This window comes from Coffea arabica, chromosome 11c (genome assembly GCF_036785885.1).
Source record: "Coffea arabica cultivar ET-39 chromosome 11c, Coffea Arabica ET-39 HiFi, whole genome shotgun sequence".
NCBI lineage: Eukaryota > Viridiplantae > Streptophyta > Magnoliopsida > Gentianales > Rubiaceae > Coffea > Coffea arabica.
The window spans coordinates 44,234,937-44,262,538 of NC_092330.1; the positions used below are offsets into that span (position 1 = coordinate 44,234,937).

Genomic DNA, 27,602 nt, shown 5'->3' on the forward strand with positions numbered 1-27,602 from the left:
TTTTGCAAATTTAAGGTCTTTGGTTGAACAATTAATGGTTCTATAGTTGTCCCACATTTTTTTTTTTTGGCCCTTCCTTGTATTCAAGATCATTGCTATGATATTTTTGCCCAAAAAAAATAGTATTCATTTAATTTTTCATGGACTTGTACGTCCTCTCTCTTTTAAAAGCAGCACAATTATTGAGCTTTGTCAAAGAAGGATCAAACAATTCTTTCTACGTGGTTTTGACAAATTTTGCCAACATAAAATAAAAGGATCTAATCAATCTGGTAAAGGAAGTCCATTCGGAGAACCCGCGAACCTGTGGCCAACTCAACATCTTCAAGCCATTATTATTTTATTTTTCCCCTTTTTGGCCGTATGGAAATTTCATTCTGAAAATATTTCTGCGCCTTTCCTACTTGCAAGAAAATAGGCATCATCAACGAGCAGGCCAAATTTTGGGATCTATAGGACCAAAAAAAATTGTCGGATCTAAGCCGAAGGCAGGAAGTACGTGTTCAAACTTGTACTCCCAACGGCTCGGAGACAAAAAGATCAAAACAATCCCTTTTGTTTTGACTTCCTCAAAACCTTAACTGCCCTGCATTTTGTACACTTTGAAGTTTGACCACCTCTCTTTCACTTTCAGTCAGTCTCCCTCTCTGCCTTAAACTTCCCCATTTCCCACAATTTAACACACATACGTAACAGTGCACACCCAAATTTCTAGCCGTTAGAACTCAGAACTCTCCTTTTATCGTTATCCTTCCTCCCTTCATAAATGTGAAGCATTTTCCCGTTTCTTGCAGCCATTTTTTTTTTCTCACTATGGCTAATCGCCCAGCTGCCCCAACAAGCGTTTCGAGATCTACGGGTACCATAATTGACATTGCAAGTACAAAGATGCAGTCTTGTTCTGATTCTTCTGAAAATCGGGAAGGGACTGACAAGAACACAATCCCAATTTTGGGTTCTTCCTGTTCACTGAAAAGAAAGAGGCCCCCCAAGATTGAGATCCCAAACGTCTTGCGCGAAATTGTTGTCGGTAAAGAGCCTAGTCTTAGAGAATGTGCCCCCCAAGAAAATGCCGTGTGCTCTAGTGGTTATGGTGTTGGTGTTTATTCTCTCAAAGGCAAGAAAAAGTTCATGGAAGATGCCCACAAGATTGTTACTTGCTCATTTAACAAAAAGGTGTCTAGCCTTGAAGGGTGGTTTGACTGTTGCTTCTCATTTCTTGTTTTGGTTATGTCTGTAAAAAAAATGGACTTTTTATTTATTTAATTCTTTGGGATAAATCGTAACTTGTAAGTTCTTGAATTTCTTGGAGTAATGTAGGGATTTTTTGGGGTATATGATGGACATGGAGGTAGTAAGGCTGCAGAGTTTGTAGCAGAGCATTTGCACTCAAATATATATGAAATGTTGAAGAATTCTTCCGGAAATGCACCAAAGGAAGAATATATTAAAGCAGGTTATTTGAAAACTGATGAGGATTTCTTGAAGCAGGTAATGTAAAAACTTGGCAAGTTGGTCTTTTATCATTTTTAGTTTATATGTTGTTTGTTCGTTGAGGAAAAAGTCGGCGAGTTTTTAAGCTTTAACTTTTTCAAAGCTTATACTGATTCTTTGGAAGTTGGTACCCCTTTCAAGTTCACATATCTGGATTTGAAACTTTCCGTTTAAGGTAATACTAAAATACTGGTGTAACCTCCCCACGGTTCTAGGTTTCTCATAGTCTAATTTTCTTCTTTTGACTACCAACCTTTATGGTCCATGATAGCTGCCTTTATGGTCCATGATAGCTGCCTTGACTAAGAGTGGAAATTAGTGACCAAAGTGAATCTGGATGCTCTTACAGATTACAAGCATGAAGCATCCACTGCACGTTTGGGCATTTAACCTCGTTCAAGACTAACTTGCTCATTGACATAGGATTTTGGTTACATAGATCAGTACCAGTTAGAAATCAGATATGGCAGAATCTGGGAGGGCTACCTTAAAAGAATCATCTGATTATTTTGTCTAGAGATAGAAAGGCCTGAAACTTTAACGGTGAATTTGATTAAGCAGTCAGATTATGTTCAAAATGGGTTAAAACTACGTAGTGCTTTTCTATTTATACAGATGATCAAGACTCAGATCAATAAGAGAATGTCCCTTTTTTATGATGTTGGATGAAGTTGCAGCAATTCAGTTAGAAAGATTAAAGAAGCCTTACTTTTCCTTACTTCTCTTTAATTCTGCTCATTTTGTCCGTAGATTGTTGCCTGAGCATCGATGTAACTTTATGAGTGGCATAACATAAGCATCCTACCGGGGAAGGAGGAAAGGAAATAATGCTTGAGAGCGAAAAGGAAGCTGAACGTTTTCTATTTTCAAGGAGTTTTATGGTAGTATATTGGTAGCATAACTGTAAACAATTAATTTAATCTTGTAATTGAAGAGCTTATTACATCTTTTTTTACAAGTTAAGGTGTAAAGTATGACTTGATGAGCCAAACAGTAAAGCATGGATCTGCAGTCATTTGTCAAATGAGTATCTAAATGTGGTTGTTTGCATGGCCCTATACAAAATATACACATGCATTTTGTTTTACATCCACATGCAAAGTATATCTATTAATAATGGAGGAATGATGTCAACTTCTTGCAAACTAACCAACTACTTGAAGGTTCATGAATGACTGACTTGCCTCTATACATTGTTGGTAGCACAGGTGATTCTGCTTTACTAGTTTATTCAAAATGAAACTATAATGAAATGGCCTAGAACTGAGATTTGCATATTTTTTAAAGTAAACATCAACAGGATGTTTCAGTTTCCCAGAACAAGGTTCTCATTTTTTCAGCTAGACTATTACAGGGCTTAGGTAGTGGTGTCTGTTGCGTTACTGCCTTGATTGAAGACAAGGATATTGTCATTTCAAATTTGGGAGATTGTAGAGCAGTATTATGTAGAGGAGGAGCAGCTGAAGCCCTCACAAAAGACCATAAGGCAGGACTGGAGGATGAACGTAGAAGAATAGAAGATAAGGTACTTATGAAAGCATTCTTGGGCTTTTGTTAACATTAAGCAGATGAAGGGCTTAGTGATGAGCTAAACTTCTTTTAACTTGCCATGCAGGGGGGTTTTGTACAACATCATCGAGGAGCTTGGAGAGTTCATGGGATACTTGCTGTTTCTAGAAGCATTGGAGATGCACATTTGAAGGATTGGGTACCAGCTGAACCAGACACAAAGATCATATCTTTAACCAAGGATATGGAATATCTTGTTTTAGCATCTGATGGACTTTGGGAGGAGGTAATTAAGTATATTTAGTTATAAAATCTTGTTTGGAAAATCCAGTGTTAGGAGATGAGAATGTCAGGGAAAGAGCTACTGATGCTCACGTCCACTAGATGCATCCTTTCCATTTAGGATTCTAAACAGTGAGTGCAATTATAAAGGCAGTAAGTAGTGGATTGCTCACATGCCTAGGTAGTTTGCTGCATTTGCCCGTAAAAATATCTCCTTACTTTTTATTTTTTTTTGGTTCCTCTTTCTAATAGTGGGTGGAAGGGTTGTATTATAGATCATGAACATTCTTCCTATTATTGTTCACATTTAATTTGGATAGTCTTTGGATCGATGGAGCCTCAGTTGCTGTGTGCACTAGACATCACTTACATTGTTACCTAAATGAATTATCTCGAGTAGGTTGGCAATCAGGAAGCTGCAGAAATTGTCGCACGATCATGTTCGCGCGAAGAGAAAGCTATTTCAAAGGAGAGTACTGATGAGTATGGCAGGATAAACTTGAGTCCTTCTCCAAAGTTGCGCAGAGTGTCTCTCAAGTCAAAAAGGACTGGTCAGTTCCCCGGCTCCAAGAGAACAGTAGAAAACTGGAATACAAGTGAAGCTAGCTTCAGTAGTGAAAATGATAGCCCTCGATCCAAGGCTCAGCGAATTTCACTATCAAGCCAAGCGAATATGAAAAGTACACATCCAAGTCATGAAAATAGTATCTCTGGAACCAAGCCTGCTTGTAGTAGACTGGTGGCAGCATGCAAGGAACTTGTTAACTTAGCTGTAAAGAGGGGTAGTTTGGATGACATTACTGTGATGGTAATCGATTTAAATAGTTTTAGAAACTAAAGTAATTTTGGCTGTCCTTAATGTTTGAATAAGTATGTCAACATTGTACATGTTCAGCTTTAGAGTCTGACCAATCATGCAGGTTATAGCTGAAATAAGACAGCGCCTACATTTTTTTCCCAGTATGAACCATGGTTCTCATCTTTGTCTGGTGCTGGTGGGTGCTTATGCTGATGCTGAGCCCATTGCCATTGACATCCATAACTAATTTATGAACACTGTTTCATTAAGCTAAGCATTGAGGTTTACATAGAATCATGCATAGTAACCGAATTAGCAGATTTGGACATTGGTATGGTTCGTAAACCATGTAATTCTAGTCGATCCAAATTGCTGGCAAGCCACATTTTCGCAAAGATTGAGGAATTAGACAAGTTTACTCGCGAATAAGTTTAGCCGCCATTCGTTTTCAAGCTGGAATCACTGCTCAGGGCCTCACTATTTAAGGTCCTGCTACATATTTGGGTAGCCTTTGTAGAAGAATTAGACCAAAGAAACAAGAGAGAGAAATGCACTTGCAGCAAAGCTCCAAATTTCCAAGCAAATTGATATCGTGATCAATCAATTTTTGTTGAAATCCAGAACTGACAAGATTGAGCAACGCATTGTTCTTTTCAAAGACCCAACAATTAGGAACAAGAGAAAGAACGTGACAGAATCCAAAGATTTATGGTTCCATCCTGTGGCATGCCAAACTCAATGAAACGGTAGGGTCTGAAAAGGAACCATTGGCAATCTGATCAAAGATCCACTTGTTCGCTGCCTCAGTAAAGTGAACGCCATCCCAATTAATCCTAAGCGATGGATCTTTGCAAGATTTTGCTATTACAATCTCTGTGCCATTGACAATTTTCTTACTTCCACATTTAATGAATCTGTTGTAGTTAAATTTCCCGCCATGACCACAGCAAGCAAGAAATGGATTCTGAAATCCTGCCAATATTCCATTCGAAAGTATACATTCGCATCAAAAGAAAACCAAAAAAGAGGAACACCGCTGATATCAAGTAGCAAAATAACAGGAATTAATTCCATTACAAATAAGAAATGGAGTGCATAACTTGTTGATGCTGCAATTTAAACAGCAACTTCAAACAACTGACTCCCCACATTGATTATTGTTACTGAAATTAACAAGTTACCTAGCTTCCTTGCTTGACTGATGAGGGAATACTTCACTGAGTAAATGTCGACATAAGTAATTGCAGCTAATGGAAGGGCCTTTCTGAGTTGAACAATAGCTTCCTTTAACCGAAGATTGAAGTATTGAGCGACCTCATTGTATGGACTAGCACATCCAAACTTATCAATCTGAGCTGCTGTGACTGGAAAACGGTCCATAACATAAGGTAAACAACCTACCGGTCCGGTGTTGTGAATCCAAAATGATCTTCCACCTTGATCATACACATTCTGTCGTGTGTCGAGCACGGTAATAAAACTTTCAGAGATGATAATTCGAGTTAAACTGCAATCACTAGCTAGTAATAGTAGCAAATTTGTGGATTATGTTCCTTACTTCGATAACCTTGGACAACTGGCCCAACACATCGGGAACATATGCCTTCACTTGTTCAGTAGACATGTTAAGTTTGTAACCAGCAGTAAGATCATTCTGGCCGATATCAAAGGTGTACAGCGCACGAGGAAAATCGTTCTCCTCTGGCAGCAAGAGCTCAAATACCCCACCTATATATGCAAGAAAATGAGCTTATCAAATGTCGTATGCTAATTAGGCTTATCATCTGAGCAAATGCAAGAATTTACCTACCTTGTTTGCGTACTATTTGAGACCTTGTGTGAAAATCTGAATACTGAGTGAATTGCACGCCCAGTGAAATGGGGCTATATCCACTCTGGAAAATGGTAGTGTTTTGTGGTCTGATTGTAGATCCAGCTGTTGCAAAATTAGCTCCGTGGCTGAAGTTGGAACCAACCGAATCAAGATAGGCGCTAAGGTAACGCAATCCCAAGCTCTCAGCTGACAACCAAAATACAGCAGCTTGTAACCACAACTGAAGTGACAAAACATCTCAAAAATGCATCGTCGTTAACTTCAATGTGGTATGCGATCACGAACGAAAAAAGACTGATTAACTCAAGGTCTCAAAGAAATTAAATTAAAAAAAAACTCAAGTGTGGAGTTGGGATTTGACTGTAAATGATTATAACTATCAATATTTTACAGGATTGAATATCATAACAAATATGCAAGGTTGTTAAACTATTACATTATTTATTATTATATGCACCTTAACTCTCCCTGTTCAGTCAATCATGTGACACAAGCAAGTAAACAAACAAAAGAATACATGTAGGTATCAGCTGATGATCATATACCGCACAGAAGCAGACAAATGCATGCTATGTAGTAGAATTGTAGATGGCAATTCAAATGGTGAATCTCTGAATAAGAGATCAAATTAAAAATTTGTAGTACAGCTTTGGACTTATGTTTGGAGTGTTACCTATGAAGTCAACGACGAGGCGGCCATCAGAAAACCGACCGGCCGGAGAGTGAAAATACGTTTCTCCATTGGGGGGAGGAGCTTGGCCGAAGGCTGCTGAGAGGGCACCGGTGTCGGAGTTTGAGTCCCCAAAGTTGAATATGGCCGGAAAGTTGCACTCGGTTAAAGTTGGAGCTGATGAGCAAACTGGACCAAGCAGTAATGTCACCAGTAGTAGAAGGATAAGAAGATCACAGGATGAAAACCTCAGGTTGTGAGAATCCATGAGCACCAGCAAAAGCTACACGGACGTATACAGAAGAGCAATGCTGTCGAAAGTACTACGCTTGATGACACGATATTTTACACTAATACCAAAAGAAGGTTGAACGGGAAGAGGCAAACAAATCAATGTCTGTATTTAAAATTTATGATTTTCGTGCGTCTACCATTTCTTTTACTAAAATGGTCATTCAATTAATAAAAGCGTAGGTTTGTCGTCACGTGACTAATGAAAATGTACATTTATTGTCACTTAACGAATCTAAGCTTGTAAATTTTTTTTTTTTTTTTTTTTGTTTTTTGGTCAAAAGAATCATATTTTTATTATTAATTGAGTGACCATTTTGAGTAAAATAAAAATAAAAGAGTTTAGTGATCAAAATATGCTCGTATTTGAAATCCCTTTTGCACAATTTTCTCAATTCTTGTTTTTGTGATTGATATCACAAGAACTTACTTAGTATTTATTTTAATGAACCTCATGGTGGATTTGAGGCTTGAAAACAGAAATTATGGATGATGTTTCCACTTGTTGTTAGCAGCTTCAGTCCTAACTCATGGATCCAACAACAGTTTCTACGCTGTCCCGCGTTATTTCTGACCCACACATAGTATTGAAATTGAACTTGTAGTTTCCTCACTATCCACAGCAAGATGTTAAAGGTTGTTCAAAACCTGCAATATATAGCCCAGAAATTTATTTGTTTTCAGTCGAAAATTTAAGCCATCTGCAGTTGCATGTTTCGATATACGTCGACAAGAGGAATTGCACATCCCACTTCAGTCTAAATTTAAGCCATTTGTAGTGTTCACCAATTTGTGCGGCGGTGATTGGGGAAAGTGGACAAGGCAGGCAGCTGGTGTGCAACCAAAGGGACCAGCAGTAATTTGTGTAGCCAGAATGATCACGTCTGCTCTCACTCTGCATGCATAAACACAACGTCATCCTCAATTACTCCTCATGTGGAATTGGGACAAGCAGAGTTGAGATTGGGTGCATTTGTTATATTTCTTTCAGAATGTGGTCTGAAAGTTGAGATCGTACTTCATATAAATGCTTCCTCTTTTTAATATGATATGATGTTTAAGTTTGATTGCTTTCAAATTTGGCTTGCTTATGCTACAAATTCAAATTTATCCACTTATGTGCAAAATTTCATTAATACCTGGAGGTGTTGAAGTTGATATATTACCATTTGAGTGCTTATATCATTCATAAATTGATAGCACAAAAACGCAAAAAAAAAAAAAAAAATGGAGGGTTGGAGCGTTTGTAAGCAAGAATTATCTGCTTCTCTTTTTGTCCATTTCTCAGCAGCCCGAGAATTTTGGAGTCTCTAACGCCTGTGACAAGCCATTGTCAAAGGAATGACAGGGTCCGAGTACGAACCATCCACAATTCTATCGAAAACCCACTTATTAGCGGCCTGAGTATAGTGCACCCCGTCCCAATTGATCATCACCGATGGATCTTTACATGATCTTGCTATCATAATCTCTTTGCCCTTTACCTTAATTTTGCTTCCGCAACCGAAATGCGCATTGAAGTTGTATTTTCCTCCATGTCCGCAACAGGCTCTTAAAGGGTGCTCAAAACCTGCAACAATTGAATAAAATCATGCAAACATTTCTTGCCCTGAAAAAGTCAGTGTATCAATCTCACAAGTATTTCGGTTGTGGGCTGGTAGTGTAATACACGTACGTACCATGCTTCTTGGCGTGGCTGATGAGATCATATTTCAAGGTGTAGATGTCAACATATGTCAATGCAGCTTTTGGGAGCTCCTTCCTTAGCTGGAAAACAGCTTCCTTTAATTTCCAGTTGAAATATTGAGCCACATCGTTGAAAGGAGTTGCACATCCTGTTTTGTCAACTTGTGCGGCGGTGATTAGGAGACGGTCCATGACGTATGGTAGACAACCAACCGGACCAGTATTGTGAATCCAGAAGGATCTGCCTCCTTGATCATATATTCCCTGCATAAAACAGCAGCAAAATCATATATTTCGCAGTTCAAGCATTCATGTTGATTTTGGAGGGCTTATCAAGAAATCACACGTGAATTCACCTTGATTATGGTTTTGAACTGATCTAGTAGTTCTGGAACATATGCTCTCACTTCATCAGTCGTCATGTTGAGGAAGTATCCCGAAGTTAAATCGTTTTGGCCAATGTCAAATGTATACAAGGCTCGCGAGAAATCTTCTGCCTTCGGCATCAATCCCCCAAAAACACCCCCTGCAAAAATATGGTGTATGGTGTATGTAATAAACAGACAGACAAAAGTAGCGGTGAAGTGCAACGCATTGTATTTTAGCGTTTACCTTGGCTACGAATAATCTGAGACCTGCGATGAAAGTCATTGAATTGATAAAACTGTACGTTCAAGGAGATGGGGCTGAAACCACTCTGCTGTAGAGTTGTATTCTGGGGTCTAATTGTGGATCCAGCAGTTGCAAAATTGGCCCCATGAGTGAAGTTTGAACCCAATGCATCAAGGAAAGCGCTGAGATAAGGCAATCCCAAGCTCTCAGCTGAAAATTCAAAGTCATCAGTTCAGTAGTGAGTTGAGTGTAATTTTACGCATTGAATTTGATGGAACTTGCTACGTTAACTAACATGCCTGCTTCAGCAACTAAAATGATAGCAATCCTCCAATTTAGAAAAAGACAATAATAGGAAAAGTCTAAAATAAAGGAAGAAAATGATCTATCCTAATCTGTTACAGTTGTGGACCCAAACTGGTGGGGGGTGATAGGCTGATGATGATGATGCCCAGTTTGACAGATTTTTTAAACAAACAGGCATATGAACAAAGTCAGCGTCGGTGGATTTCGTTTCAGATAATGTAATCCCCAAGAAAGAATACAAGAAATTTCACCCTCCCTTCTTCCATCACTAGCCACCAGCACCCAATTCTTCTTCACCACACAATCATTAAAGGGTAAGACCAAAATTCAAAAGGAAAAAAAGCAGCAGAAAAACGATACTAACTAGTACAAGATTTTCTACTAGTGTTGGGAAAATCTGGAAATTAAATTAAGAGTAGTAAATTTCTTATGAAACTCTGAGTCTGATGTAAGAAAATGATACCTGTAGTAAAAGTGCATCAGAATGTATTTCAATTAATATAGGAGCATGGAAGGTAGATGGTCTTAATTAAGGCTAGTTAGTGTTCGACAACCTTCAATTCACTAACAATAATCTCACCTGTGCAGATGAATTACTCCGTTCCAGTACTATAAATCTTTTAAACCAAGTAGGTGTAATTAATTGAGAAAATTCTTCGCATTTGTTATACTCCATGATGCATGGCTGTCTTTAATTGCCTGGAAGGTACTTAACCGCGAAACATTTCGATTTGTTTAATTAATTTGTTGAACGCCTTCTATGGAGTATAATATAACAACATTTCTCATATATACATATCTTCAAGCTCAACAACTTTATAGGATAGGAACTATTCCCTCCGTCCCACTTTTGATAGTCCTGTTTCTTTTTTCACATAATTTAAAAAATAATAATTAATTTTGTTGAAAAAGTAAATTTAGATTGTTATTTTCCTAAAATAGCCTCACATTAAATATGATACAATTTTATGAGAACTTGAATTGATGGTAAAAAAATAATCAACTCTCGTTAAATGGAATAAGTTTATAGTTACAACTACTTACATTGAATAAGAGTATTTTAAAAAAATTAAAATATAATTATATTTTTCAATTGAAAAAGTGAATTACAATTTGAGACAGATAAAAAAGGAATACGGGACTGTCAAAATGAGACGACGGAAGGAGTAATTAACAAGTAACAAAGCAGCTCGACATCACACGTGACGATATTATATACTGGGAAAGTAGTAATTAAGAAGGAGCAATGTATTATTGTTACCTATAAAATCAATAATTAGACGGCCATCACAGTATCGTCCAGCGGGGCCATGGAAGAAGGACTCCCCGTGGGGTGGCCCCGCCTGCCCAAATGCTGCAGATAATCCGCCGGTGTCGGAATTCGAGTCGCCGAAGTTAAATATAGCCGGAAATTCACAAGGCGTCTTGCTTCTCGCAGACACTGAAAGTAGATTCACTAAAAGTAACAACAATGCGGCAAGAAAAATTTTTCTCTGGCTATCAGGCGTCATAGGAGATTTTCCGGTGAAGATCTCGGAATATTTCCAGTGAAAAGCAGTGGTAAAGGCCGGAGAAGCGGGAGAGGCTTTGTTGAAGGACGTTCAAAGGCAGATAGACACCTTTAGGAAAGTCGGCGGCGTTTATGGCCTTTTTATATATACTACATTCTTATATGTCATGAATGAATGAAAGAGACAGGTGTTTCAACCACAAGATTTTCTTACCCAAAACTGTGGCTATTCAAATAGTAACTTTTACCCTGTCCTACATTACCTAATTACTACAAGAGGTTCCAAATTGTATATGTAAAAGTTGAATGCCTTTTCATAAAAAAAGAAAAGAAAAGAAAAGGTAATAGAAGCAATTGGATTAACTTAAATTACGTCGCTCCGAGGAAAGCAGCTTGCGGACAAAGGGAATATCGGAGTTTCGTGCCCAAAAATTGAATGATATGTTACTGCTTTAGTTCAATTTGACCAACAACCTGAACTAAGCAGCAAGCTCGCTAATGAAAAGTACGTGTTAGGATGAGAAGATTAAATCGACGTATTTGGAGGCGACGTTTAAATGTTTCGATGAATCGATACAACTATACCTTGGATGAAAACGTTTAAATGTTTCTAATTACTTGGATGAATCGTTTCCGTGTGTGATGTACACAATACCTTCTCGCATTTGTGCAACTATACGTATTTTAACGGTAAATCTCTGTGAAATTACATATGCTTTCCTCTTACCCTTGTCAATATTCGGAGTATATTTGGCTATAAGATTATTTCAAAAAAAAATTTATTTCAAATGATAAATTAACTCTGTTTGGATCCTTAAGTTTTTTAAAAATTTGTTTTTTAAATATTATATAAAAATTTTAAAAATGTACTCTGAAAAGTAGTCTTAATTTTTTTAATGTTTAAAAAATATTCCAAAATATATTCTAAAAACTCTACTGCTCTTAAATATTTCAAAATATATTCTAAAAACTCTGCTACAGTAAAATTTTTCAAAAAACAGTTAATCCAAATGGAACCAATATTTTTGTTGTAACATAACATACGCAAAATTGATAATCACTAAGCCAAATCTCAATAGTCATCAAAAAGGGATTAAATCCCTCTTTAAACTGTAACTTGGAGGTCCGAATCTCGTAATAGTGAAAAAATTTGAAAGAAGGTGTTAGAACACCTTTTGGTCTAGTTCAATGTTTGGTATCTAGTTTTCATCAGTGTTCAAATATTATCATTGTTGTCAACATGGACTCCATGGCCCAATGGATAAGGCGCTGGTCTACGGAACCAGAGATTCTGGGTTCGATCCCCAGTGGAGTCGCGTTCAACAATCTATACGGCTGTGGTTTTCTGCTTTTTCCTTGTTTTTGTTTTCAGTCCAGCAATTAAAATTGAAAACTGTAAGCCTTATCCGCCCTTTTCTCAAGCATAACGTTCCATTTCTGAAAGTGTGTTAGCATCTTTTTCATTTTTTTTTCGGTCTTTTTGTGTTAGTTTGATATGAGGATCTTCATTCTTCCAAAGGATTAAGCAATCTCTGAGAAATGTTTCTTCTAAAATAGCAAGTATGGTGAGACGGAAAAATGATCGAAACCATTCGCGTTTATAACCAATAGCCAGCACTTTTGTCCACAAACAGCTTCCGCTCCTTTATATATAATTAAGCGCTTACAAGGGAGAGCTGAAATAATCTACTATGGTGGTGGAGAAAGTCTCTGACATGCTTCAGCTATAGAAACTTTAGGTTCAGAAAATGAGCCATCCAGAATTTTGCTGGCGACCCATTTATTTGCCGCTTCTGTATAATGTATGCCATCCCAGCTAATATATGTCGAGGGTTCATTGCAAGAATCCCCATGAACTTCAGTTCCATTCACCATCTCTTTGTACCCACAGTCAACAATTCCAATCTTCCCACAGCAACTCTGTAGAGGAAGAGGAAAACCTGTATTTGATACAGGATTTCAGAATTGTACAAGCAAAGAAGAGATGAAAATGTTTATATAGCTAGGAAACATGATTAATTATAGCTGAGAGTGCTTTTCATCCATGCTGGCTAACAAAGTTTTGGTAAATCTCTTGTTTGAAAAACATTGAAAGACATCAAGAGATAGATGGCAAAATTAACAAGACTTACCATACTTCTTCGCGTTGCTGATTAATGAATATTTAGCTGAGTAGATGTCAACATATATGATACTTGCATCTTGAAGTTGGTCTCGCAGTCTGGATACCCTAGCCCTAAGCTCATTGTTAAACTGTTGAGCCACCTGATTGTAAGATATTATGCAACCATTTTGGTCCGTGTTGCCAGGTTTTGGTGGATGTGGGATAACAAAGAATGGCAAACATCCGATTGGACCTGTATTATGGATCCAAAATGCCCTTGCTCCATTCCTGTAAAGATTCTGGTAGCAAAATAAAGGTGGATGATGAAAAAGAATGACAGGTTACATTGAAAAGAAATGTCAGGCGTGGTGACTGATCTCTATCTGACAACAAACATTGCATAGAAGAAATATGAGTGATCTGGACGAAGCTATGCACCAGTAAATACAAGTTCACGCTCATACATTTATTTTAGAGCAACTGCTAAACTAATGGAGCGGTACGACACAAACTTACATTAAGAAGCAACTGAAATATAAATCTGCTGACAGATTCATAGAGAGCTTATTGTTTCCAAACGTTTAAATCAAACAACTAAGCAGCGGAACAAACATACAAGAATGCCTTCCTCACAGTAGGCGTAACTTGTGAAATTCCGTAAATGAACAAGATGCCAAAATATGTTTTAGAAACAGAATCAAACGTGTTATATTGCAGAGTCTAATTTTCAACATGTGATAGCTGCATCCGAAGAATTTTCAGTTTTTAGGAGAACTATTACCTCTATACTCCACGAAAACTGATCAATTATTCCGGAAATAAATGCCTGCACTTGTTTGTCTTTCATTGTTGTTAAGGCAAAGTGCAAGTCATTTTGTCCAATGTCGACCGTGTAAATGGCTCTTGAGAAATCCTCCGGATCAGGCAGAGTGTTTATAATGCTTGCGGTCTTGGCTAAAAGAGATTTAGCAGTATATGAGCCACAAGGAGTCAAATCACTTTCTATACGAGATTGAACATATAAGCTTTTCTTCCTTCATTATCCTCTACCGTGCCACCCTCCCCCTTAACCCTACCCACGGTTTTAGACAGTAAATTTGCAGCAAACACAAATTGTACGGTTACTGATGGTTGCTCACATTGGTTATATAACTCCCTGGTGCGGGCTGTAAATTGTTCAAACTGTGAAAGCTGTACGCTGAGTGAAAGAGGATTGAAGCCTGCCCCATATAACTGGGCATCAGTAAGATGAATGGTTGTCCCACTTGCAGCATAATTTGCTCCATGTCGGAAATTTGCTCCAATGGAATCTAGATATGCACTCAGATATGGCATTTCCAGCTCCTCAGCTGCAGATATTAGGGGTCCAGCACAGTCAAAGCAAACTAAACAAGAAAACATAATTCAACAGAGAAGGCAGAGATTGGCCAGCTAGTTATGTTCACACTATAAGAAGCATTCCACCTGCTCCTTCTAGGATCACAATTCACAACTGATACAATTAACACGGTGAACATCTGAAGGGAGTCTGTAAAGACGTCCAAGTCATCTTAATCAAGTCATCGAATTGGTACCAAGAACAGAATTTCCAAACAGATGACTGATTGATCTTCCTAGACTCTGATCAAGAGAAATGTTAATTTGGAACTTGGAAGCCAAAAAGCTGAGAACTAAAGCCCGAGAGTCCCAGGCATTAGCCCAATTAGTAGGCTGTAGATACATTATCTTAGCAGGAAATGCGCCTAAGATGTAGGATACTTCTATTTCCTTCTGGCGCATTTAGAATCAAGCGTTCAAAAGTTTGGAAAGCTTTAGGAACAACTTTACCCATGTTTTCTCTGGTGTAGTTATTCAGTGCTTCAGAACAGAAATTAGCATCAATAAACTCGGGGAAACAGATTTTTGGCCGAGAAACTGAGCAAAAACAGTCCATAATACGGAATGAGATTTGCAGGTATACTTGTGAAGGACATGAGCTGAATGCGACAATTATTAGATATTGATGGAACACCATTTATGTACAGCGAGATGGAAGTAGAATACCTGAATATCAATAGACAGGAAATAGTTTGGAAGTTACCCAAAAAGTCAACGATGAGCCGGCCATCGCAGTACCTGCCAGAAGGTCTACCAAAGAAGGTGATTCCATTAGGGAAAGGAACTCGGCCAAATGCAGCTGATACAGCGCCCGTATCTGAATTTGAATCTCCAAAATTAAAAATTGCTGGGAAATGGCAATCTTTTGACTGTTTAAGATCCAATCTAGTCTCTCTTGAAAAAAATGTGAGTGCAGCAACTACAATGAATCCAACGCCCACCAGTGCCGCGCTCTTCCTGTGCAGCCTCCATGGTAACCCCAACCTACTCAATCCCACTCTCACCCACTCCATATATGTTCAACCTACAAGCATCAAATTCTGGTCGCAAATTACTCCAAGCTACAAAGCAATACGTTCGCCGGGCCCTTTTTTAAGTTTTATTCTTTTCAAACGGCCATAGTACTAATCTGCTACGGGCAGGAGTACGAGGTACCAAATTCTGATCGGAGGTTATACAAGCATTGAGGTTGAGATTCAAGTTCTATTTCTGTTTTTGTACGGGGCTTTTATCTAATAATAATGATGATGGTGATGATGATGTCTTGCCATGTTAAATAGGGCAGCAGGACTGAGTTGGGTAGTAAAATGAAATCCTGAATTGTAAATAGGAGAGAGGTCTTATCGCACTTATCAAAAAGAAAACAACATTAAATCAAATCTTGTGCAGCACTTTCATCTTTCATGCTTTGACTTGATCCGTGGTGATGAGTTGTATTTTGTTGTTCATTGCTTCGACTTCTGAATCCGTCCTTTCTCGGCGCAAGGGACTGAAAGTGAAAGGACGAAGAAGCACTTTTCTGACCAGCGTTCATTTCCGATTAACCCAAAAACAACACAGGATTACCTACCTCTGCTTTCGCTTCCTCCAATTTCTCTCGTATCCCGAACTCGGCCCCGCACATTTGGTATTTATCTGGCGCACAGCTCTCGTCTTTTTATTCATCCAAATTTTAACCACCCTGCAGAGTCCGAGTCCCAGGTCTGTTGCTCTGTGCGTCCTCCTTTTATTCATTCATTCAAAATTTTACCGCGCAAGTCTGTATCTGTTCTACTTTTTTGCATACAATACAATGGAAGACCGAGCCTAAGACGTTCACCTCATGCTGCTTTTCAGCACATTTACATAGCCGGGAGGGCGTGGCGTTGGAGATCCATCTTCAAAAGATCGCAGCACCGTCCCGCCAATTACTGCCCTTGTCTAACATTAATCAGAATCATCTAAGAATATACAAACCCAAGAAAGCAAAATTGCAGCCCATCATATTTCAATTACGAAGTGGAATGTACAAGAGCTGAGAACAAATGTTCAGTCCTAAACAAACCACTACCCCCACCAACAGCCTACTTGAGAGGGAAAGGAGAAAAAAAAAAAACAAGAAAAGAGAAACCTTCAACATCAAAACAAGAGCAAAACTAAACAAAGACTGCACCAAGTAGGCTGCTTGCATTACAACAGTCTTAGAAAAGAAATAAGCAAAATAAGTTTCCTCCCTCGAAATGGCACGGAGAAGCGGGCGGAAAATTGCAATTTTTACATGGTCAACAATTGATCAACGCGAGACGCCCAGTGTCAATGCTCAATATTTTCTAGCTCCATTCACAACAAAATTAAGAGAAGAATAATTCAACCATGCTAAAGATTATTCTGTCCGAATTAGTCAATTATAGAAGTAGGAGGCTAGAGAAAATTAGCGCGACATTCACCATCTCTCCTTTGATGTTGACCTGCAAGACACATGATGACATCAATTACTGACAATTCTCAACAATCTCACTTAAGCAACAACCAATTTAATAAGCATATTAAGCTTATGCTCAAACATCTTCTGCGCTGATTGAATATTCAGAATTCCCGGTTTTAGCACCAGATGCAAATGCAAAAAATGTTAATGATACTTGAATCACTTATTTGGGTACATGTAGCAAGAGATACCGGCCAATGCTTGATTGAAAAATGGTAACTGAAAAACCTAGGCAAGCAAATTATTCTTCAACCTTCACAAATTGAGATTGATCCAGATTCTAAGCAGGACAAAAGAATTTAGAGTACATAGATTTCAATCTAACCTAAACTAAGAAATTACTCGCAACTCAACAACCCCTAGAGTCAGAACATACAATGCATGCATGGCAAGCTTACTCCTTTTGCACTTCATGTGGCAACAATGAATCTTAAAATTTCAACCAGGAAATGTATCGTCACCCCAAAGATCAAGATCATAAAAGAAGATGATAAGGGTACAGAACAAATAGTACCTGTCTGTATCTCTATTACCCAAAAATCCTCTGCTCCTACCACCATGATAAGCTCTTCTATCATCCATAGACCTTGCCCATGCATCTCCAGTGCCACGTGAACGAGGCCTGTCCATGAACTCACCACCTCTTGGCTCTTCATATGCTGCAGGCTGAGAATGGGGCCTCTCAGGATGCCCAGTAAGCCTACCTGCTCCAGAACCTGGCCTTTCAGTGGGTTTCGGGCCAAAACGAACTTTGTCATCCAATTCACGAATCAGCAGTTCCAAGTCCTTTTCCTTTTGAAGTATTTGATCATGTAAAGATTGATCATCACCAGGCTTTTGCAGTGATTCCTTTTTCAGATGTTCTATTTCTTCTTTCAGATTCTTTTCCTCCTCGGTCTCAAGCCTGAAATATTATCTCCAAGTTCAGCAACTAATGAGATTTACTTCTAACACCCAATTTTCATGTCTTTGGGAATTAGTCTAATCTTGTAATAGTTTTTTGATTAAATTATGATGAGAGCTCACTATCTGAAACTTTGAAGTAGACAAAATATGCATCAACCAACCTTAGCAGATGAGAAAAATAAAAGTGCGTTAGTGTTCTAAAAGTGCATTAGAATCTCAAAGACTAACATATGTAAAGCAAAAATAAATCACAAATACTTTTGAGCCACTACAGATTTACAGAAAAAGTGCAACCCTGATGAAAGAGAATTTCAAACTTGCTTCAAGAATGGGGCAAAACTAATAAAAAGATAAGGAAACAAATGACAACTGAGCTTAATCTTATCCATTAAACACACACTTGTGAGGAACTATATAACCCCTAAAGAAGGAAACAGGTGCTCTAAATAGAATACGCAAGGAAACAGCTAGATGCATATATTGTCATAATCGGGACATTCATCTCCCCCGAACAGTGGCTCACCAGTAAGCATTGATTTATGTATCCTGAATTAAACTGCACTGTCTCGGTTCCATTCTTTACAAATTCATCATCGCCATATTCAAATCACAAGAAATATGATACAATCTCAAAAACTCCATAAAAGATTCAACCTAGATCATAACATGTTAAACTACCCAACGAATGTCAACATTAAAAATTATCTATCCAGGGATTGGCTTGTTCTTCAACTCATCTTTAGATTAAGTACATCCATTTGAATTATCAACTCAGAACCTAGGAATATCTTGATTTTTAAACAAAGTGTCCTAAATGTCTGTAGGTATTCTTTTCAGAAAGCAATGTGGGTCAGAGCTAGTAAAAACTCGAAAACAATGAAAACATCATCTACCTCGTGGATTTTATCAATGCAGTAAAATTAGTACCATATTTATACCTACATATACAAAGACGCAAAGAATACACTTGATTTTCTCTGAGAAGAATAAGTCCATGTCACTTCATTGTTCTCTTTATCTTACTAGATAGTTTTTCTCCAAAATTTTAGATTATAAGTATTCTATTTTCCTTCAATTTCATTTCTGCTGTCTCATGCATCCTCATACCTAAAATTCTGTTTTAAAAAAAAAAAGAAAAAGAAAAAAGCCACTCCCTCTCATCACCATATATTCCCCAAAAGAATCAGGAAAATGGCATTCCCCATAGTTTAGACTTCCGGATGTTTATTGTCCACTGCACTCATCAATGAAGAGATACAGAAAGGTTAAAGTTAACATAGGTCCAGGCAAACTAACAAACTGGTAGTTGATTGTTCTCGAATAGTTGTCAAACTATATCTCCAGTGTTTGTGTATCGTCTTTTTCTTTGGCTCCATTCAGCGTCATTTGCATGGTGAATAGAGTTCAAATATACAGTTGAGGATAACACGTGATCTTATAAATACAATTCACTGGCCTACCATTGCTCTGAGTTGCTTCAATTTCAGTCTCTCAGTACTAGATCCAGGTCCAACTTTCATACATCATGGTTTCACTCCCATTATTTACTATACCAATTATTACCCCTCTAACATCTCAACTATGTATATAGAGTTGGCAAAAGTTACACCTACCTGGTTAATTCTCACCTCATGCAGCCCACAGTGCTAAAACTGTCTACTCTATGCAGTTCCAGATAAACAAAGAGCCAGCAATTTAGTCTGTTCAAACTGGGCCATATTTTGGTTTGAGCATTAATCAACCAAGCCAATGAAATTCAATTAGAATAGTATCTTACCGTCATAAGATGCAAATTTTGAATAAATCATGTTTTGACAAGCATTGCTGTTCTGCAATATTCATTAAAGAGTACTAATGATGCTTCCAGAACAGGCCAATCAGAACGCGATAACAGAATTTTTATCTCATCTCATGCATTCTTGTTGGTGTTATAATTTAAATGTAATCTAGAGTAACATTACTGTTTAGTTCCTATCAGTGGGAAGAAGACCATCAATTTACCAGACCACCATTAAGCCATACATAGCATGTTAACTATTTCGACTACTCCGTCCTCATAATTTGGTTGAATAACGTGTCAAAGGAAGAATTAATCGTAATTACAGAATAATAAACCCATGCTAAAAGAAAATAACGATGGCATTTTGTTTCATGCATGGCAGGATATGCTTATGAAAGAAAGCAAATGCATTCACTGTGTTCAGGGCGCATATAAGAGTAATCAAATCGACCCAGTGGCTCAATAAATATACCACAGGCAACACTAAAGCTGAATGGCAAGCATGATTTATGAACATAGGAAAATTCCAAATAAGCAAGTTCCAAAGTTACTTCTTTTGACAATGTTGTTCTATAATTGAATAAACTATTCTGTGTTTTGTTTTCAATTTCAGAATCCAGGCATTTACCAAATTGCAAAAACCTTCGAAAACAAATGCAAAGAGGCCTAAGATCACAATGTCCATCTTAGAACACCCAAATAAGCAGAAAGGATAGCTTCTACCACGTGAGCTTTGAATGTAAAACTATGAACCACATCACAGAATTAACAGCACCAAGAAAACCTACTTGTGGTAAGGTCGATATTGCTAATGCAGGTTAGTGTTGATACATGTCATGATGAAGTGCTCCAAAAGAAATCAAGCAAATGCTAACCTATCCACACGACGATGCTCCAAGTCTAAATCAATCTTCCTCCAATCAAGCCCCTTCTCCTCTAGCAAAACCTCCCTAGGCTTAGCATCTCCAAAAGGGTTCACCTTAGGCCTTGGCTTGGCTGCTGCATCCCCTCCTGTCACCTGCAATGGCTGGCCTTCTGACCTAGCTGACTGGGAGCTCCCTGGCCTACTGGACTGAGAGCTTGCCGGCCTACTATTAACGGCCTTCTTCGCCTCAATTTCAGAATCCAATTTCTTCCAATCCAATCCCTTCTCTGCCAGCACTTCTTCTCGGGGCCTAGCTGCGCCAAAGGGGTTAGGCTTATTCACCTTCACCACCGTTTCACCCTCTTCACCTCGGGGAGGGTCAAGAACCAATCTTTGTCTTTCCTGACTCCCATCACGAGTCCATTTCTCGGGCTCCGGCTTAAAATCCCCGCGGAAGCCTGACCCGAAACTAGAAGATCTAGCAGCTGGTGGTGGAATGGGTTTTTTGGAGGCACCCCAATTGTCGACCTCATCAGCCCTAGAAAGCCCACCACTGCCACCGCCCAGAGAAGCATACCGGCTGGGGCGACCCGGACCAGCAGGACCCGAATTGAATGAGGGTAAAGGCTTCTTCATTGCACCCCAATTGTCAACTTCATCAGCCCTAGAAGGTTGATCAAAATCTGGACCTCTACCACCTTGAGGCGGGCCCCTCCGGCGATCATCCTCAAAACCCCCATAAGATCTTCGAGGCCCCCCTCCACCCCAGGAGCCCTCCCCATCCGAATCCCGGTCTCGCATGCGACCCGGTGGAGGCCCACCGCTCCGGACCCCATAATTAGAAAATCCTCCTCCCAGACGTCCGCCACCATATTGCATTTCATCCCCGGCGGACCGTTCTTTGGGGCCAGTGGGTAGGCGGAGCATTTCCTCGTGGGTTAGCCCGCGCTGACTGGAGGTGGAGCCATAAACATTCTGCATCGTGAACTCTTGCAAGCTCATCTTGGTCTTCTTCTTCGTCTGCTTGGAGGCGCTGCTGACGGCATCTCTCAGGGACGGGAAGCTCTGAGAGTCTCCGCCACCGGTGGCTGAAGCGTCCGCGGAGGCCGCTTCAGCCGCAGCTTTGGCGGCTAGCTCCCGCAGTTCTTCCTCTTCTCGTTCGGAATCGGCGGCCCAGGCGCCGATATTTCCCCATGGCGAATTCGACATTTTCGAAGGCGGATTGTCACAAGATCTAAAACGAGGAAAAAGGGCAAAAATAAGTTTCCTTTTTTATAAATTTGTTGCTCTAATGGTGTAGTAATATTTTATTTATTTAATTTTTTTTTTTTTAGGGAAAAAGCGCAGGGGCTCCGAGGAAAGGAGCCGGAGCTCCAACAACATGAAAACGGGGGTACTAGAAAGAGTTTCGAATCTGTCGTGGAAGGGGGGCGGGTTCAGGGAGTTGTAATGCGGTTTTCGCTTGTAAATTGTAATGAGCCAGCGGAGGGGGAGAAGTGGAAAATTGGCAGCAAGATGGAAGGAATCAGGGGGGATTTTTTCTTTTTGTTTGGGGCTGAATGGTCACTCAAGCGGGGGGCCAGTTGAGCTGGTGGTGTGTTGTGACCCACCTGAAGAGGATGACGTGGAGATGTGGGAGTGGTTCCGATGGGAGGGTCACTTTCACTTTATTTTTGGTGTATGTTATGTAGCGTAATTGCATTTTTGTGGGGAATGGAGTACTTGACACTCCGTCCTAAGTAACGTCTCTCGTGGCACTGTTTTCTGTTTGAGAGACGGATGTGGATCCATCGCCGCTGCTCGGTACTAAGTACTAACTAAATACGAATAAACCACTGAGCCACTGAGCTGGGAAGAAGTCCCTCTTTAGACCGTAGCAGGCGGAGGTTTAAAACTTCAACTGCAGTGAAAAAAAATTTAAGAATGGTATCATAGCACTTTCTTGGTCTCTGTCGACAGATCTGCATACCTACTAGTTCCTAACATACGACGTTGCCGCCTTTTTTGCTCTCCCTTCCTGTAAATTAGAATAAAATAGGTTATACAATTATTATCGTTGTCAAAAAAAAAGATTAAATAAAAATGACTTTTAAGAAGTTAATAATTGTTAGAGTATTACTACTTGCGGTTCATTCATTAGGGGTTGGCTTCTTGTGTTTGTAAAACCACCAACCCCAACTCCACCCCCAAACAAACAAAAAACAAGAGAAACTTGGATGTTATCGAATCTTGGCAACTAACATCAATTTGTTGAATTGCTTGCGCTAATAGTAGTAGTAGTAGTATGTAGGGAAAGGGTATCCTCTCTGTTTTGAGCATTTTGATTTGTGAATGTTTGGTGGGTACAACGGGTTATTCTAACTATAAACACCAAATTTTTCTTAATTTCAAGCGTGCTATTTTTCACTTAAAGACGCTACTACTACTATCAAGAGGGAAGAAAAACAAGACAAAAACTAGAAGGGTAGGTCTAACTCTAATCCCTTTCTCCATTTCTACTCCAACATTTGTGGCGAAAAAGAACTAGAATTACTTATTTATTTGCTGACTTGCTAACTAGAGAAGGCAATTGCGTACAATGATTAAGTAACCGCCAACCGCACAATATGTCAGAATATGTCAAGTTGATGGACTCGGGGCAGGTGCAACCGTCCCTGGCAAATTCCCTCTTCATCAACAGCACGTAACTTCTTTTGTTCACCGTGTAACTTTTTTTCCACAGATTGTATTTTCACAACACATAGTGGTGGGCCCCACACTTGACGCGAAAATCGAGTTATCACTTGTTATCTGAGCCGCACATTTTTTCATGGTCCAATCTGGACCATGAACCGTGCAGGGACGGTCATACTGATGACCGTCCCTGCCCCAAATCTCAAGTTGATTGAGTCTGGGTACACAGCCTATCTCTTAAGTCAATGACTCTCTATTAATTAATTAATTAGACGGGAGATTAAGTATTATAGTAGCAGTAGCAGCAAAATTTGATTTTGTGGTTGGTCTGAATGCGGTTTGAACATGTGTGGTAGGTGGGTAGCCTTTCAAAATACTACTCCTAGCCTTTCAAAATATAAGTATAAGTGATATATATATATATGTATGTATATGTTCCTTTGTACAATGCACTTGCCTGCGTGATTTGTGGACCTGAAATGGCAAACATCTTCCAATTGCAGGATGGTTCAAAGAAACGACAGTGGTATATGTTCCTTTTCCGCTTGTTTTTTGTCGTCACAACTCACAACACAAAGGAAGGAAATGCCCAATTTTTGGAGGTTTCAAATATTTTTCTTCTTCTTCTCTTTTCCAGTTTTCGTATTTTACGTTTTCTTTTTGTAAGAGACGTCAAACAAGTGCAGGTCGCCATCCTTGTCCACACTTCCAACGGCTGTCAAATTTTGCTCCTTTTTTTTTTTTTTTGGGCAGAAAAGAAAACTGTGAATCACGGTGTCTTGCTAGTAGTAGTAGAATGAATTATCAATCCACTGACAATAATCCTTCAAAAATAATTTTTAACACAATAATGCTTGTAAGCTCTATATATATATTTTTTTTTGACTGATCGATCATTGACGGCTCCTAACTTCCGAAACGGTAGCAGCTATTCTCGGCCCTAATTCAGTTTCACCAGTCGATCATGCACGGGAACGAACTCCTCCCTTATCATTATTATTATATGACTAAATTGCCCATTCTGCATCTATCTAAAGATTTATGGTAGAAGAAACCACCACAACCGATACTCCACTCTACTGTTACAGCGGCTCGAGGTCTTTCAGGGCTCCAAAGATGGAAAACAAGAACTCAGGCCCATTGTTTTGGCCACAATAGGAGCGAGTTTTTTGGGCTAGACGAGTAGAAAGGGAGGCAAATACTCGCTGCCAATGAAAGGCGAGAAGGTCTCTGTTTTTTGCTCAAATTCCTAGACTGATTATTAATCCCAATGGGCTTGGCCCCTGTCGGGGTTTCTATCCCACATCGGCTTTAGGAGGGGGGTTGGGATTTGGGTAGTTAAGTCCCTGGGAGCAATCCAAGAGTTGCCGGCTTTTGGGTTGACTTCTGAGATTAGGTTTAATTAGTCAAATTTCGTTTCTCGAAAGAAGATTATTAATAAAGATCTGCGCATTGATACCGCAGCAAGCAGGTCTCAATAAGCCTTCTTAGGAGCAAGTATCCAGTGTCCGCAAGAGTCCGAGTCCTGTGATTATCGTATTAGAGAGGATGGGGCCTCTCCTTCCGAGCCGGAGTAGGATTAATCGGACCCCGTAAGAATTGACCCGAACACCCACTCCGTCAGCAATAAAAAAAAAAAAAAAAAAAAAGAGATACCGCAATAGCCCCAAGAAATGCTCAAAAAAATGCAGTGTTGGCTGAGCAATCTGGCCACGAAGCTTTTGCCCCCCAGTGCATTTCAAGTCGCTGTTAGCTGCAACAACCATCATCCAATTGAAAACGCCCATAGTTGGATCACATTGCAGCTCAAAATTGCTTAGCAAAATATTACTGACCAGAAAAGGGCACTGTTATAGGGTACTTGTACATATGAGGATATCCACTTTTAGCAAAGCATAATAAAAAAAATATTTTCTTGAATTCAACTTCCTCCGGTCTAGCTAAATAACCGCTTAAAGGCGATGAGTTAGCCGCAAACCTGAGGTCACGGCATAGGATCAGCAGCAGCATGTACGTAACTCTGCTGCGCTTCTACTTCTAGATAGTGCGCTTCTACTTCTAGATTCTCCACAAAGTATATATATGACTTTCCTCTGCTTCAGTTTGCTGATAAATCTTGAACCTCAAAAGACTTATTCGAAGTAGGAAATGCAACCGGCTTAGTTTTCTTGAAGGCTCTGAAGAAAAGCATCACATGATCAGCAGAAATATTTCCTAGAGAAGAAAGAGGAACAAAACCTTAGGAAAGAAAAGAAAGTTATATGAAAAGAAAGGCTTTCTAGTTTCCCTTGCAAACCTTGAAATGGACACGGCCAAAAGCCTGGCATCGACTTGAGATTTGAGAAGAGTGGGAGAAGATGCAGAGAGTCTTTCTTTTCATCTAGGACTCTCTCATTTCTTATACTGTGGAATAGTAAATTGACCATTACCACTCATGACCGAAACAAGCTCAAGTTGGACCCTCAACTTCGTTGCCCGCTTGACGGGATTCTTGCATATACTACGAAATTCAAAAGTGCACAAGTAAGTACATAATTAAGTGCATCCCCCCCCCCCTTCCCCCTCCAAAAATCTTCCCCAACCCCAAAAACAAAAACAAACAAACAAAAAACACCGTCCTAGTGTTCTATCTAATGTTAGCTTAAATATCCTAACAAACAGCAATAATATTAATATACCGCTGCCGATTTAGCAAGCAAATTAAAATGTTGAATCATGCTCAAAATATGAATTGACTTTTCTCCTTACAGAGCAAAGTTTAATTTGCTTAACTAGTAAAATGGGAGGAGCACTTCATAATACAAGTAAATAGGCCAAGAAAGAAACAGATTAAAGAAGAGGACAGTGGAAGTCTGACGCAAACCTGAGCTTCCTTGTAATTTCCATAGACGCTGAAGCCATCAGTACTACCAACCAAGGGAGGAAACTCTGTCAAAGACCGGTCTTTATCCTTTACCTCAACAAAATTTTTAGTCTTCTTCTGAATACTAATCAATATGTTATGCCAAGTATTAACCCTGGAATGACCTTTACTGGGCATCCCGACATTCATCTCAGCCAAATCATCAGTTTTTACACTCAACACCTCCTCAGGTATCGCACCATCAAACAACCAAATCAAACAAGAACAGAATCCCTTTGTGATTTCTGAGTCACTATCAACTTTATATCTCATTAATCTGTTACCATCCATTTCTACCTGCAACCAGACCATGGTTGTACAGCCTTTGACCCGGTTTTCTTCAACCCGACCGGACTCATCAAATGGAGGGAGGAGAGTGGCATAATGTAGCAGTCTTTTGACCCTGTCAATTGGCTCAGGCAAAGACTTGAATTCACAAGCCAAACAATGAACCTTTTCGGGCACCGTTAAAGGTTGCAATGGAATTTCATGAGCTGTTATGCAAGAAACTGAGGAGTTTCTTGGATTTCTTGATATTGGCTTATCAGGGTTGTGATAACACTTCGGGGATGTGAAAAAGATGGAATTTTTGGGGAACACTCCTGTTGAAATTGGTTTATCAGGACTGTGAACGCTTTTGTGGGATGTGAAAAAGATCGGGTTTTTGAAGAAACTTGATTTCAATTGAATTTTTTTGGGCTCAGGGCTTTCACTAACTTGTGAAAACAAAGGTGATAAAAATGATAAATTTTGGGTTAGAGACTGCATTTTTGGGACAAAGAGAAAAGAAGAAATTAACTAAAGTTGTGAAGGTCAAGGCTAAGGTTAGTGACTGTAAAACGATGAAGGTGGGACTTAGTTGGTGATCAAGTTTATGCGAGAGAGGAAGGAGCAGAGTGGAGATCCTTGAAATGCGGACCCGATTCTGTAAGTCTGAGGGAGAAAACTGAGAAGGTCGCAGCTTCTGATCCGAGGCCCTTTATAAGGAGGAGGTTGGGACTGAAATACAGGAAAAATTGATTTATTAGTAGTGGCTGCAAACAATTCCAATAAACAACAGAAGGCGCCAAAAGAAAGGTCTATTTTTGAAAGGAAGTAAATCAAGACTTGGATTTTGGCAGATGGATATTTTTGGATAGGAATCATTGGTCAAAAAAATTACTTACTTGTATTACAAATATATTTTTGGATATAACTTTTTGTTCTCAATTACTTTTTGACTAAAAATTTACCTAAAAGGATAAAGTTCGCGTGAAGTATTTAGGAACGGTCCAATGAGTAAAGGGTATAATTCGTGATGGATAAATTGCGGTTCATGTACACAATCTCAGTGCTAAGATTTATCTCTTTAAACCAGTATAAACCCTTGCAAATTAATCTTTTACAAGACTATATGAATTTCTTATATCGGCTGTATAAATCCAAATCCCTTTAGCACCCAGAGTTTTTTTTTTTTTTTTGTAACGATAAACAATGCACTATGGAGAAAGACTTTACAAAAGAAACTTGCAGAAAAATTTCAGTTAATGATAAGCAGA

The 27,602-nt window shown here is 39.1% G+C and overlaps 6 protein-coding genes and 1 non-coding gene across 11 annotated transcripts; 2 read left to right on the plus strand and 5 right to left on the minus strand.

Annotated features, from left to right (window-relative positions):
• The first annotated feature begins 599 nt into the window (after positions 1–599).
• LOC113716275 (probable protein phosphatase 2C 14) lies at positions 600–4,248 on the plus strand. The gene is made up of 5 exons (XM_072069918.1): positions 600–1,176; positions 1,321–1,491; positions 2,849–3,019; positions 3,110–3,289; positions 3,686–4,248. The coding sequence occupies exons 1-5, from the start codon at positions 814–816 to the stop codon at positions 4,121–4,123; spliced, it is 1,323 nt and encodes a 440-aa protein (XP_071926019.1). The 5' UTR covers positions 600–813; the 3' UTR covers positions 4,124–4,248.
• Positions 4,249–4,414: 166 nt separating this feature from the next.
• LOC113715649 (GDSL esterase/lipase At3g26430) lies at positions 4,415–6,957 on the minus strand. Its single transcript, XM_027239915.2, has 5 exons — positions 6,592–6,957; positions 5,895–6,104; positions 5,643–5,812; positions 5,266–5,536; positions 4,415–5,056 (listed from the first exon to the last, which is right to left on the minus strand). Exons 1-5 carry the CDS (start codon positions 6,854–6,856, stop codon positions 4,791–4,793), a joined length of 1,182 nt encoding a protein of 393 aa, XP_027095716.2. The 5' UTR covers positions 6,857–6,957; the 3' UTR covers positions 4,415–4,790.
• Positions 6,958–8,006: 1,049 nt separating this feature from the next.
• On the minus strand, positions 8,007–11,115 carry LOC113715650 (GDSL esterase/lipase At3g26430-like). Its single transcript, XM_072070233.1, has 5 exons — positions 10,745–11,115; positions 9,178–9,387; positions 8,922–9,091; positions 8,559–8,829; positions 8,007–8,449 (listed from the first exon to the last, which is right to left on the minus strand). Exons 1-5 carry the CDS (start codon positions 10,992–10,994, stop codon positions 8,190–8,192), a joined length of 1,161 nt encoding a protein of 386 aa, XP_071926334.1. The 5' UTR covers positions 10,995–11,115; the 3' UTR covers positions 8,007–8,189.
• A 1,121-nt stretch (positions 11,116–12,236) lies between these two features.
• Positions 12,237–12,309, plus strand: TRNAR-ACG (transfer RNA arginine (anticodon ACG)). The gene has a single exon. It is a non-coding gene; the product is annotated as a tRNA-Arg (tRNA).
• A 263-nt stretch (positions 12,310–12,572) lies between these two features.
• Positions 12,573–16,299, minus strand: LOC113716276 (GDSL esterase/lipase At3g26430-like). The gene is made up of 5 exons (XM_072070332.1): positions 15,178–16,299; positions 14,237–14,446; positions 13,879–14,051; positions 13,126–13,396; positions 12,573–12,933 (listed from the first exon to the last, which is right to left on the minus strand). Exons 1-5 carry the CDS (start codon positions 15,485–15,487, stop codon positions 12,683–12,685), a joined length of 1,215 nt encoding a protein of 404 aa, XP_071926433.1. The 5' UTR covers positions 15,488–16,299; the 3' UTR covers positions 12,573–12,682.
• A 136-nt stretch (positions 16,300–16,435) lies between these two features.
• On the minus strand, positions 16,436–22,054 carry LOC113716708 (eukaryotic translation initiation factor 4B2-like). Its single transcript, XM_027241108.2, has 3 exons — positions 20,500–22,054; positions 17,453–17,842; positions 16,436–16,921 (listed from the first exon to the last, which is right to left on the minus strand). The coding sequence occupies exons 1-3, from the start codon at positions 21,696–21,698 to the stop codon at positions 16,897–16,899; spliced, it is 1,614 nt and encodes a 537-aa protein (XP_027096909.2). The 5' UTR covers positions 21,699–22,054; the 3' UTR covers positions 16,436–16,896.
• Positions 22,055–24,836: 2,782 nt separating this feature from the next.
• Positions 24,837–27,054, minus strand: LOC113716502 (sufE-like protein 2, chloroplastic). 5 transcript variants are annotated; one of them, XR_011823265.1, is made up of 4 exons: positions 26,026–27,054; positions 25,459–25,662; positions 25,141–25,376; positions 24,837–24,915 (listed from the first exon to the last, which is right to left on the minus strand). XR_011823265.1 is itself a non-coding variant. In XM_072071307.1 (2 exons), exons 1-2 carry the CDS (start codon positions 26,830–26,832, stop codon positions 25,612–25,614), a joined length of 858 nt encoding a protein of 285 aa, XP_071927408.1. In that variant the 5' UTR covers positions 26,833–27,054; the 3' UTR covers positions 25,458–25,611. The 5 variants fall into 5 exon arrangements, 1 of the variants encoding a protein (XP_071927408.1); XR_011823264.1 differs by lacking the exon at positions 24,837–24,915 and adding an exon at positions 24,962–24,992; XR_011823263.1 differs by lacking the exon at positions 24,837–24,915 and having other exon boundaries at positions 24,962–25,339.
• Between the last annotated feature and the right edge of the window lie 548 nt (positions 27,055–27,602).